General features: G+C 39.3%; 3 protein-coding genes and 1 non-coding gene across 4 annotated transcripts in view; 3 read left to right on the top strand and 1 right to left on the bottom strand.

Annotated features, from left to right (window-relative positions):
* The first annotated feature begins 1,165 nt into the window (after positions 1-1,165).
* LOC121986087 lies at positions 1,166-2,471 on the top strand. The gene has a single exon (XM_042539891.1). It carries the CDS (start codon positions 1,234-1,236, stop codon positions 2,182-2,184), a length of 951 nt encoding a protein of 316 aa, XP_042395825.1. The 5' UTR covers positions 1,166-1,233; the 3' UTR covers positions 2,185-2,471.
* Positions 2,472-5,107: 2,636 nt separating this feature from the next.
* On the bottom strand, positions 5,108-5,207 carry LOC121988026. Its single transcript, XR_006113787.1, has one exon. It is a non-coding gene; the product is annotated as a U6 spliceosomal RNA (small nuclear RNA).
* A 2,933-nt stretch (positions 5,208-8,140) lies between these two features.
* Positions 8,141-8,868, top strand: LOC121987896 (dirigent protein 24-like). Its single transcript, XM_042541599.1, has one exon. The coding sequence runs from the start codon at positions 8,156-8,158 to the stop codon at positions 8,822-8,824; it is 669 nt and encodes a 222-aa protein (XP_042397533.1). The 5' UTR covers positions 8,141-8,155; the 3' UTR covers positions 8,825-8,868.
* A 2,374-nt stretch (positions 8,869-11,242) lies between these two features.
* Positions 11,243-12,596, top strand: part of LOC121986088 (copper-transporting ATPase PAA2, chloroplastic-like) — a 28,279-nt gene continuing 26,925 nt past the window's right edge. Inside the window, exon 1 of the mRNA XM_042539892.1 lies at positions 11,243-11,955. Within this exon, the coding sequence (XP_042395826.1) occupies positions 11,358-11,955 (598 nt within the window). The 5' untranslated portion in view covers positions 11,243-11,357. The remainder of the gene's footprint in view (positions 11,956-12,596) is intronic.

Consider the following 12,596-nt stretch of genomic DNA (forward strand, 5'->3'; position numbering starts at 1 on the left):
ATTAACATAGCAGTTAAGAAATCGATTGATGCACTTTCTATCTAGAGTAGTTGATGAATGAGTAGTCAACTCAACTGCTCATAAAGGAAAGAACATAATGAGAATATGTTATATATTTTTAGAATTATGAAACTTAGCACGCGAAATGAATCCATGGATAATAAAGGAAAGAACATAGTAAGAATATGTTGTGTATTTTGAAATTATGAAAGTTAGATACACGAAATACATAATATAAAAATCTATCGATATAATAAAATGTCGAGACAAGTATGATACATAATGCCCAATTTTTTTAAAAAATAATTCAAGTGTCCCGTTCATACAATCCAACTAATTTTAGAGGTAACTTATAAGGTTTTACAAAAATTTCTTATTAGTTTCAAAGATAAATCATGAAAACACATCATCAAATCATCAAGTCATTGACAGTCGACCCCCATGATCTTCGCCGTCTCTATAAGATCATCCAACACCTATAAGAATATAAGATCATCCAACGATGAATCAAAACTTTGCTCTTGAAAATAAACTCATGGATTTTTTTTTCATGGATATTTCGGTCCAAATATAATTAATTAACAGTGATACCGCGTTCGTAGTCATTGATTCCGATCGATGAGTCAACTCATCAGCCCAGACAAGATGTTTCGATTTTCCAAATTTCTGACAAGGAGCCAGTCAATTTAATTAGTCCGCCCCTTGATTTTAATTTTATACGGATGCTTGACATTAACGAAACCAAATTAATGTCCTATTTAATACTTGTTGGGAATATTAAAATCAACAAGCCAACTACAATTACTAAGCGTATAAAGCAAGTATCCAGAAATTAAAAGCGTATAACGCCAATCTTAATAATACCTTCTCTCAACGTCAAGCAAGAAGCACTTTCTCATATATCAAAAAGCAACAGCCATTACTGACCGAACCCAATCATTCACAATGTCTGCAAAACTCCACTTTCTTCTCAACTTTACTTTATTTTTATTATTATTATTATTATTATTATTTATTTATTTTTATTTCAAGGCAAATGAGCATACTCAACCGCTTGATTATTTATTTATATATAATAATTGTTTTAGTTAGAGTAGTACCTGCTAGTACACTGGAATAGGAAAAGACTAAAACACCCTTGAGGTCTTTAAAATAAGGCCAAAGAATCACCTTACCGTCGTCCCTTCCTTCCTTCCTTCCTCCTTTGTCGTTTTCTTCGACGGATTCCGTTCCATGCCGCAAGTAAACGACCTCGAAGCCCTCGTCTTCGGTGGCGGCGACACCAAGGTCGCCTGCGAACCCCACATGGAGTCGGAGTCGGATGCCGTGCCGCCGCCGGCGCAAGACCCCGACCTGCCGCCTGAGTCCCACCTCGTGCGCATCGGGAGCGCCCGCGACCCCTTCTGGGCCGACGTGGCCGGAGCCTCCGTCTACGAGCGCGACGACTCCACCAAGGGGAGCACGAACCCTAAGGCCCAGGCCCAAGCGCACGCAAACTCTAACTCCAAGTACCGATCTAACTCGCAGAGGTTCTCCGCGCCCGCCGGCGGAGGCCTACAGGTAAAGCCCCCCATCATGGTGATCCCCGGTCAGATTCAGCATCACTCCGGCTATCTTGGCCGCAGCGGCCGCCGCCACGCTAGTACCCGGATCTTCCCCAAAAAGCTTCCTGCCGGGGGTGGCGGCGGGGGGCGCAAGTCCGCAGTGCCCGACGAAGAGCCGGGTTCCCCTAAGGTCTCCTGCATCGGGAAGGTCCTGTCCCAGAGGGAGCGGAACCGGTGCCGGCGACAGGCTCCCCGATCGCAGGGGGAAGGGGAGGCGGCCGTGGAGAAGTCCGCCGGGTGCTGGGCGAGCCTATCGGCGGTGCTCTGCTGTGGGGCCCGGTCGACTGGGAGCACAGAGGCGGAGGCGAGCGTGGCTGCTGCTGCTCATCCGGCTAAGGCGACAGCGGATAGGATGAGAGCCTTGAATCCAGCGATGGAGTCGTCAGGGTTGGGGGCGATGACACGGTTCGCGTCGGGACGGCGATCGGCATCCTGGTGCGGGAACGGTGACGACGAAGAGGTGGACTTCGACCTTGGCATGGTGGATCAGGGGTCGGCGGCGTGTAGCGGGCGGCGATCTGTGGGGTCGCTGGATGAGGCGGAGAGAGAGCGGGAAACCGACGGCTCCGCCTCGGTTTGATGCGAGAAACAGAAGATAGCCGGCCACCGCCAGTTTGTCCATAGTGGTATTGAATTAGTGGTAGAGTATACGGTACAGATACGTTCGTGTTTTATATGTTTCCTTTTGTCGTTTTCAATTGTATTGTGTGGTTTTGGCTTGCTTTTATTTTTATCATTATTATTATGTTCAGGATTAGGGTTGGAACTTGGAAGTTTCTAAATGAGTGTAAACTAGAGAATGTATGCTTTTTTTTAGGTTGGTAAGTAGAGTATTTGATAAGATAATCACATCGACTTTAATATGAATCAAAATCATTGAAATGGTTGTTAAGCAATTGAAATGGTCATTAAGTTTGACTTGATTTTTGTTTTTAAAAGTTTGAGTTTGATTAAGTTTGATACGAGTTTTTAAACTTGTTTGATTAGTTATTAAGTTTGATAATATAAGTTTATAGGTTCATTTTAAAAATTTATTTATCTATTATGTTGATAATAATTGATCATGTCCGAAAGTTTGGGGAGTGGATGTTGGGGACGTGGTGCCCCTGTTGACGTCTGAGGGACTTCGCTTCTGCCTGCAACACAAACAACGTCAGTGTTGAGCTAGGGAAGGGGTTCCCGGCGATGGTCATCCGACGCTCAAGTCAGTCTCCGGCCGGGCAAGAAGAAGCAACAAAAATTGTAGCGCAACGGTAGAGATCGCGAGAAAAGCATACCTCCGCCGATGCCTGGACCTCTCTTTATATAGGGCTCCTGTAGCGTGTGTGCACGCTTTTTAAAGTGGGCACACAATCTCAAAATTTTCCTGAAGAGACATGTCGGTAAAGTGTTCCTAACATAGTACCTTAATGGGTCGAACATATCTCTGAAGTGACAGTGGAAGCTTCCGCCGTACGATCTTCTGTTTGACCATGTCGTCTGTTGGCGGTATTAACTCCCAAAAGGATGTCAAAGGATATCCTAGAGTGTCTGTCGCTCAGCCGAACGGGATGGCCTCTCGCTTAAGAGTTCCCTGTCCCAATGTCGTCCGTTGTCGGGCCGAGCGGGATGGCCGCTTCTACGTTGTCTGGCTGATGAATCTACTACTTGACCGAGCAGGGTAGTCGCTCGACCGATACTTCCACTGTCCGATTGTTGTATGTGTACCTTGGCCGAGCGGGATAGCCGCTCGGCTGTATTAGCGTTGTTCGTATGTGGTCTGCTCGACTATGACGACTCTACTCTGCTGACATTCTGAGTGTTGATGTAAGACCGTGCGAGGTAGCCGCTCGGCCTGCTTCGGTAGACACTTGGCGTTCATTTATGTTTTGAGCATCTTAACTCAGCTGGTGGCCGAACTAGTGATGATGTTGGATCAGACCTTTCATATCTCGGTCGGGTGAATCACTCGCCCGCTCGACTAGTGATCGTGAGACGTTGACCATCTTGACTTTGACCTCCATTGCGGTGAAGGCCTTCTCAAGGTGGGCCCCTCCTTATCACCGCATCAATAATGTTATTAATGAATATGATTGTTCGTAAATATTATTCATAAATATTATTTATTTACCATCTTTGTTTATTATTATTATTATTTTTTATAATCTATGTATCTAGTTTTTTGAATTACTTATTCTGGATACGATCGACTCGATCTTACGAAAATTTTTCATCGGTCACTAGCATAAATAGAGAAATACTCATGGAGACTCATCAAAGCGGCTAACGAACACAAATGTATTCAATATTGTTCATTTAATTTAACGAATTATTTAAGTTTATTTATTTAATTATCTTGTATACGTTAACTAAAAAATCAAGTTAATTTTTTTCTTCTCCAATGAAAAATGTCACAATCTTGGTTGAGTGCTTGTGTCAAATGTGTTCCGTAATCACGATGACATCCTTTGGATAGTGAGGAGATCAATTATCAAGATATTCTTCATGGTTTACTACTTTTTCAAGTAGTTGTTGGCAAGTTCTTATCGGCTATTTATTTAATTTCTCTTTTCCGTTTTTCTATCTTAATTCTTGGTGACCTACCTCATGTTATTTTTCGTGGATATGTTGACAATTAGATCTTAGCTTCTCATTTCATATGCAATTGAGTTTACTTCGTTGTAAAATTCAGTTCGAGTAAACTAGAAGTGATCATAATTTATCATAATAAATTTTTTTTCTTCTTATTGATGCTTGTATGTCTAAAATGTAAAAACCACCCTACTAATTTGATTTATCATTTATTATGGTAGAAATAAAAGACTAATCATCTAGTGCATAACAAAAATCACGTCCTCTAACACAATAGATAAATGTTGAATATAGGGAATCAATATTTAGAATTCTAAAAGATCAACAAGGCAAGTTCTTATAACGAGTGGGGTCTATTGAAATCTCTATTGAAATCCTCAAAGTTGAAGAAATATATTGGCACAGTAGAAGTGCTTAATTAGACCAAATGGAACTATAGTGAGCCTCAAAGCACCTCGGTGTGTAACCCTCAACTAGAAACACCCTAATTAAGAAAACTATTGATCTAATCTTGCTACTAGATTAGAGAAATTACCCTGACGATGGATGCCCTAAGTGATTGCGTTTGATTATGAATTTTGATGTTTGCATAAAGGTTATAACTATAAGTTAGACCTTGCATCCATATTTGATAATTGTGTTAAGTTGTACACAAACTTTGCATGACACTCATGAAACTCACAAACCTCGTGACTCAATGAGCACTAGTGTATATGATGATTTGGCATGATCAGGCAACACTGTAACAAAAAGTGACTATATTTATCCCAGACGTCTTTCACAGTCCGTCTCCAGATTATATGAAGGAAGATAAATCATAAGATAAACTTATAGCCGACCGCCAAGTGATTATATGTCCGTTGGAAATTGACCCCTTGCCCTATTATAGTAAAGTTGTTACCCTTTAGTCAACTGTACACCCCTATGAGAACAAACATTTGGACTATTTCTCGATTTATGCATGTCATCCTTATGCAGGGACATGCTAATCTTTTCTCTATCATTTCAATTTTATTGGATGTCTCTAGAGACAAAAGTAATTAATTAGAAGAAGCTTGTAAGAGATATCTAAGGGATGAAAAAAATATATTAAAGTGGTGTTGCATTCTTATTTTCACAGTGTAATTAATATTATTCTCAAATTTAAAGATGGTTTAATTTTAGATTATACTATTTATTATAGTAAAAGAGGATTATGCTCATTTTACAAGGCCAACTTATAGTTACCGTCAAGTGACTAAGGGATAGGAAGAATTTTTTCTTGAGATCATGCGGTTATCGGATCGTTATTCTATTCTAACAAATCTACCCTTTTAATCAATGGAATACCATGTGTATTCACACCCACACAACTGTCACAAAGGTCCAACATTAATAATTCTCTTCAATGGTTTAGGTACACAAGGTTGACCTCTAGGAAGGCATCAGTTCTATCCACCATTTTAGAACTGGTTTCCACAAAGCCTTCCAGCAGTATAGTTCCTATGCAATATAGACATCTTATCATCTTTCTCAAAAGTGTAGTGCCTATTTTAATTAGGCACCTCCAAGAATTAATCCTTTAGCTCGTGCATGACACACTTGAGAATCTTTCTCTAAAGTTTTATTGCCGACTAGTCACACCGACTATCCGATATAAGCTCCCACTTATACCATGAGTGATAAGTACTTTGTTAATTATTATCTTATCTCTATCAGATTAGCAACATTCCGACACAAACATACATCCGACCCTTTTAGGGGATGAATTCACAAGCATCAAAGTATGTTAAAATGTTTGTATGAGATAAGTAATGATTCCAAAGTCTAAAGACTAGTTGCACACACTTGCGTAAGATCCCATAGACACTAGCTAGATAATATGCCAAATAGGTGTTGGAAATTGAATGGAAAAAGGTGGATGGAAGGAGGAGATCAGATTGTAGTTTTATATTGGGAATTTTATAGTTAGATGGTTGATTTATATTGTTACATAAGTATACATGTGGTGAATAAATACATGGGAAGAGACTTTTTCTTATGCGTGAGTGTGTAAGGGATATAAATCTAGGACCTAGATTGTACTAAACCAAGTTGATTTGTGTGCGAGCACGATCTGCGCATGTCAAATGCTTGTTAGGATAAATTTTATCCAAGTGGAACAACTAATATTTTGCCACATAAATACATTTTTGCAAAGAGAAGAAGCGAAAAGCAATAACAAAATCTCTGTCCACTTGTGTTCGCCCTTAAATATTTTTCCTCTACCGTGCAATTTTCATTCGGCATATTTCCCGTGTTAGCATTTGGGTATACATTCAGTTTGTAGTGACCACAAGTACTTGGTGGAGATTCGTGGTTTGCCATTGTATTTTGGGAAACAACCCACAACGACCTTGAAGCACGCGCGTTGGAGGAGGGGCGAATTTGTTTTAAGGATACTACATCAAACATAGACCTCGACTTCTGGTTCTCCGATTCGCTACTCAAGCAACCCATTTGGTGGTTTTGTTCCCGACTCAGCTTCCCTATTCTTGAGCACTCGGAAATCCCCTCGGGATTACTTTTCCGAGCACCTGATCCCACACTCAAGTACTTGGCACTCGAGCGATACTCGACAGTTTGGCAACTTCTCTCCTGACTCGGCGTTCGACGATCTACTCGACCATCGAGTTACTTTTCTCCTAACTCAGCGTTTGACGATCTACTCGATAGTCATACGATGTTTCTCCCAACTCGACACTCAAAGTATTTGGCGACTTAGCACTCAGAATACTCGATGACTCTTCACTTGAAGTACTCGACACTCAGAGTACTGGATTCACACGGTACTCGGGAAAACTCGACTACAACCAAAGGAGTCCCACTTGTACGAGGATAACCCAGTTGCTCAACCTAACATTTAAGATTGACAACTTGAGATTATTAGCTCAGACCACTCAATAGATAAGTTGAAATTGAATTTATGATTTCAATTCAGCACATTTTCTTCTATCTCCGGCAACAAAACTATCCAACAATAGGTTCATACGAGCCACACCTAGTGAGAGTTTTCTATCTACCACTTATATACTTGTTTAGACATCTTTATAACAAAGAAGTGTGAGATCGTCTACAACCTAAAAGAAACAAAGCTTATATTAGTCAGTATCCTTTTTCTTGAGATAACTCGGGCTAAGGATTGTTTGTTTATTAACATTACCTTATTCTTTATGATTGTCTCACATATATCTTGAATCTTGAACTATCACTAAAGTAGCAATGCCACAAGGATCTTTTATTACAATTGTTAGTTGCACAAACTCAATAAGATCATGGTCAAATAACTACGTTTATTAATAATATATACTGCAATTGAAAAATTATACAATGATTCCCATACAAGACGATTAATGTATCTAGAGCACTATATATCACTAACAATGTTACTTGACCTAACTATTGTGATAAGCTCGCTCAACCCATCCAACGTGTTCAACCTAATCAACTTGTCTAAGTGATCACTCGACTCACCCAACTTACTCAACCTGTTGTACCTTTGACTTGAATGACCAATTTGTCTTGCTTGGCCTAGCTAGTGTTATCGGCCTACTCTGCCTAATCAATTCGCCTACTCCAATTGGCATGTCTAGCTTTTCCAACATAATTGATCCCTCCATCATCCCACAACCTACCTCATCCTATTTGATTGAATCAACTTAACTAAATGACTTACAAGTCTAGTTCACTTGCGCGGCTTGACTTGCCCAACTAGTTTAATTGCGTTGGTATGCTTATTTAATCCTTCTTTACTTGATGATTTGTTTGGTTGGCCTAGCTAGTGGATACATTAGTTGTTTGGTTGGCTAAAAATATTGGTTAGGACTACTCAACTACTCCATTCTAATCAAGGATCTAGTCAACCAAATCCATTCGAACTTATAGTGTTTTTAATTCCCACTTTTCATATAAATACTTGGGGCATGAATCTTCAATTCTCCAACAATCGAGCCAATATCATTATGCTTAAGTTCATCTACCCCTTCAAGCCTCTATTATTAGTGTTTCTCATTTGGTTCTCCATCAAAATCGATATATCTATCTCCATGAGGATCTTAAGCCATAAGACATCGACTTTCACCACCAATGGTGTCCAAACCATAACATTCCTAATGAATGACATATTGGGTAGTGGTCAGAGTTCCTCGAAGCTACATTCGGGGAGTAACGATCTACTTCAACCGCCAAAGCCGATGAACATTCCAATTGAGAGCAAACCTCTTCAAACCTATCTAACTAACGGTTGGTTGCCAATCCTTGCAAGGTCACAAGCGTTGGAGGTAGGAAAGATGGCGATAATCAATGAGAAACTCATGGGCGATCTCAAGCTCGAACAACCTCAATTGGGGCAGGTGCAAGGATTATATGTGACTAGAATGGAGGGTGGTAATAATAACTTTATGGTGACCCTACGAGTCTCATTCACAAATGTTGAATCGGAGGAAAGTTTGAATCTCTTTGGAGCTTATCAACCAGCTCTACCGGAGTCGCACATTGCTGTAGTCGGCGGCACCGGGAGGTTTGAAGATGCAAATGGTGTAGCAATACTGAAGGCCGTAGAATTGACGGATAATATCGACAATAAAAGAATGCACTTTAGAGTTCTCGCTGTGGATGTGTATTTCATGTAATGCAATGCAAACATGTTTTTGGTTTTGAACAATCAAGATAAATATTTGAATAGAAAAAAAAAATTGGTTGTAAAAACTTCCTAACAATCAAACACACTAATAGTTGCATTAAACAGAGGCACTGTTGGTGATTAAAGTATCATCACCATTAAAGATACAATATTTTTAGCACTACTTAGTGATAAAACTACCATCATCACTAATACTATTTTACTTAGCTCCAATAACTGATAAACCAAAATTTTAAAATTTTAAAAATTAAAATCAATTAGAAATAGTTAACAACTTAGTGGCTGTACTGAATTCGGGACTCGTATGTCTTTTATACTGAATTGATGCCTTCTCCAACTTGTTCTTTACCTAACTAGTTTGACAAATAAGAATGAGTTTATCAAAGCTCCAGATTGTGTGCTTTCAGATGAGAATGAGTCTATCAAAGTTCAGATTGTATACTGAATTGATGCATTTGCAACTCTTGCTAGACTTCTGGACTTTTGAAGATAATTTGTAATCAATTTTAGCATTCATGTTATGCAATCGGGCTATTGCTGGTCAGGATAGATTATGGATTTTGATGTTTGGATAAAAAAATTAAGATTTATTTTAGATCTGATATGTATGAAGCTGTGCAGGCCTTGATGAATATATATATGACGATTTGGCATGGCCAAAGTCGACGGTGACATGATAGCTCAAGGGTTGGAAGAGATAGGAGAATGATAAAATGAAACATCTAATGGATCGCAAGACGAGGAGTATTAGAATGTAGCTATGCTAGTTGGAGGAGACCAACTACAAATACAAAGCGTGAAGGATAGGACGTGGAATGAGTCAAGGTCTCTCTAAGGACGGAAAACCTGATGAGAGAAAACATTATGATGAAAAGTTGAAAGGTAAACCTCCTATGTAGGTCAAGGTAATGGTGGGATGGTTAGAGGTGGGACGTATTTTTTAGATAACGAGAGTTTAAATCTCACTCAGGGTATATTATACTTTAAAAATAATTCTTAATAAAAATAACTGAGATTTAAAGAAAATTCTAAGAAAAAAAATCTATGATTTTTTCACAATAATTTCTAAGTCAAAATCGATTTTTTTTTTAATTTTTTTTAAAAATATTTGAAAAACTTTCAAAACATTATTTAATTCTTGTTTAATATATGCTTTTTCAGAAAGTTAATTAAACATTTTTTTTCAATATTTTAGCTTTCAGGTCGTAGCGAGGCACTAGACCTTCTTGGTTATTGGAGCAACAACCACTTCCTTAGACAAAGCTTCCATAAAGAATTTCAATGTTTAATTTTCTCACTGTGAGTTTTTAACTAAAATAGAAATTTAAACTAGCAAAGATTTTGGAACCCAATAAAGGTAGAATTTGAAAAACTTAAACCATCTGCTAAGATTTATCTGTATTTCTAGATTTATTTTGGTGGTCGATGAAAAATTTTCATAAGACTAAATTGATAATCTCCCAGATTAATTGAATAGTAAAAATTAGATACCGAGATTTTTTTTTTTAAAAAAATGAGAGATTGTACTTGGAAGAGGGCAATTCTCAACTTAGGTGAAACTTTGATCATCAAGATGATTGTAGTTGATGGTTTAAACAATCAAAGATGATTTTTAGTCAACTGTTGATTGGTTGAGTCAAATAAATAGTCGAAATGAATGAATCAATATAATGAATCAAATATATCTATTTAGGGACTATTGAGGTATTCCAATTGACTAATGGTGGTTGATCATCCACCAAGTAGCCGACTCAAGTTAATCGACCAATTAAATTTTTTTTATATTCATGGATAAGTCGATTAGAAAGTTCATTTATTTGAGATTAATCGATTAATATCAACATATAATCAGTAAATATAGGACAAGGTATAGTATGGATCCGGAGGTCGAAGAGTTCGACAATATTCTCAGACGAGTCTGCATATTTGGAACTAATCTAGGAAGGAATGTGGTGTGGTATGTATGGAATGGTTAGAGTCAGTTGGAGTTGTTAGTCTCTCCTTGAAGTAAAAGTATAGCATGGCTAATATTTGGAGACAATATTAGGAAGAGTTTTTAAATGAATTAAGAAAGATTTACAAGAAAGATTAGAATCATAAATGAATTAAATATTTATGAGAAAATTTGATATTGGACTTGATAGATTAAACATGGAGTTAGAATACTTCACGGAATCAACACCATCATTAGATTAATAAGAGAAGCACGTTTCTCCTAAATACTGGTCAAGCATTTGAATTAATTTTATCACTTACGGGATAAGGAAGGAAGGAAGGAAGGAAGGAAGGAAGGATTATTCAGCCATACTGAAAATCTGACAGCCGACTTCCACCACAAATCCTTGCAAGTCTGATAGGCCCCACGGAACACACAAGAAAAATGTGGTCGCAAACCAACCAACGGACATCGACTCCCAATGTTAATGTAGCCTCCTTTCGAATTCGTTCCATCGCCACTCTTCCTTCCATTTCCATTTATCTTCCCCTTCCAACCTCCCATTACGCCTCTTCACTCTATCTCCATGGCCGCAGCCCTCCTTCGACTCACTGTAGATCCCAACTCTAAGCTCCTGCTCGGCCCCGTCCGTGGCCTCAGGACACCTCCGCCCCACCTCCGCCTCCTCCGGTGGTCCTACGCCCAAGGCCCTCTCCGCCTCAATGCCATCGGGATCGACGCCGCCACTTCCGGCGAGTTCCACCAAGATTTGCAGATCAAGACGTCATCCTCGGTATTGCTCGAGGTCGGAGGGATGATGTGCGGTGGCTGCGCCGCCCGAGTCCGCTCATTGCTGTCCGCGGATGACCGGGTTGAGTCCGCCGTGGTCAATATGTTGACCGAGACGGCTGCGGTCCGGCTCAGGTCTGGTGGCGGAGAACCGGATCTGACCGCCGAGCATCTGGCCGGCATATTGACCCAGTGCGGTTTCCCGTCGAAACGGAGAAGGTTGGGGTTGGGGGTACGAGAGAACGTGGCCAAGTGGAAGGACATGTCGGAGAAGAAGGAGAAATTGCTTGCTGCGAGCCGCAATCGTGTTGTGTTCGCTTGGACGCTGGTGGCGCTGTGCTGTGGAAGTCACGCTTCGCATCTTTTGCACTCTTTTGGGATTCACGTGGCTCACGGTGAGGAATTCTTCGTAATTATGGAGGATTCACATCCTTTTTGCTTCGCATGTTGAATTTAGGAAGTTTGTTCATATATTTCAGCTGAAATACTACAATATGTGGCTTCCACTAGGATTGATCCGGGTTGGTTCAGCTCAAATTTTTTTAAAAAAATTGACCCGAGTTAGTTCATAAGAAGCCAAATTATTTAAAAACTCTACTAGTAGAATCAAATCTATAGCAAGACATCTACAATTTCTAGAAATTATACAATAACTATGTAATTAAATGCAAAACTCATGATTCACAATAATTTGAATTAACATGTTAAGGAGGAGGGTTTCTCGCTCGACTTGCTTCTAATGTGTAAGTCGATATCTAAGTTCATATCAAATCCTATGTCTGAACTTGAATCTGTGTATGAAAAATCCAACTCTGTTAATGAAAATGTGAGATTTGACATGACATATTTGAGAAGAAGATGGTTGTCACTGGACTAATGTGAGTCTAAAAATCCAAACCAAGAGAACGAGTTTGATTTCAAGAATGCATTTATGCACAGAAACTAGAGGAGAAAATTTATATGGAGGTCCCACCAAGATAAGATATGAAACTAATTTGGAAGCTCAAACTATGTGAAAGCCTTATAATTGCTTAAG

Source organism: Zingiber officinale, chromosome 5B (genome assembly GCF_018446385.1).
Source record: "Zingiber officinale cultivar Zhangliang chromosome 5B, Zo_v1.1, whole genome shotgun sequence".
Taxonomy (NCBI): domain Eukaryota; kingdom Viridiplantae; phylum Streptophyta; class Magnoliopsida; order Zingiberales; family Zingiberaceae; genus Zingiber; species Zingiber officinale.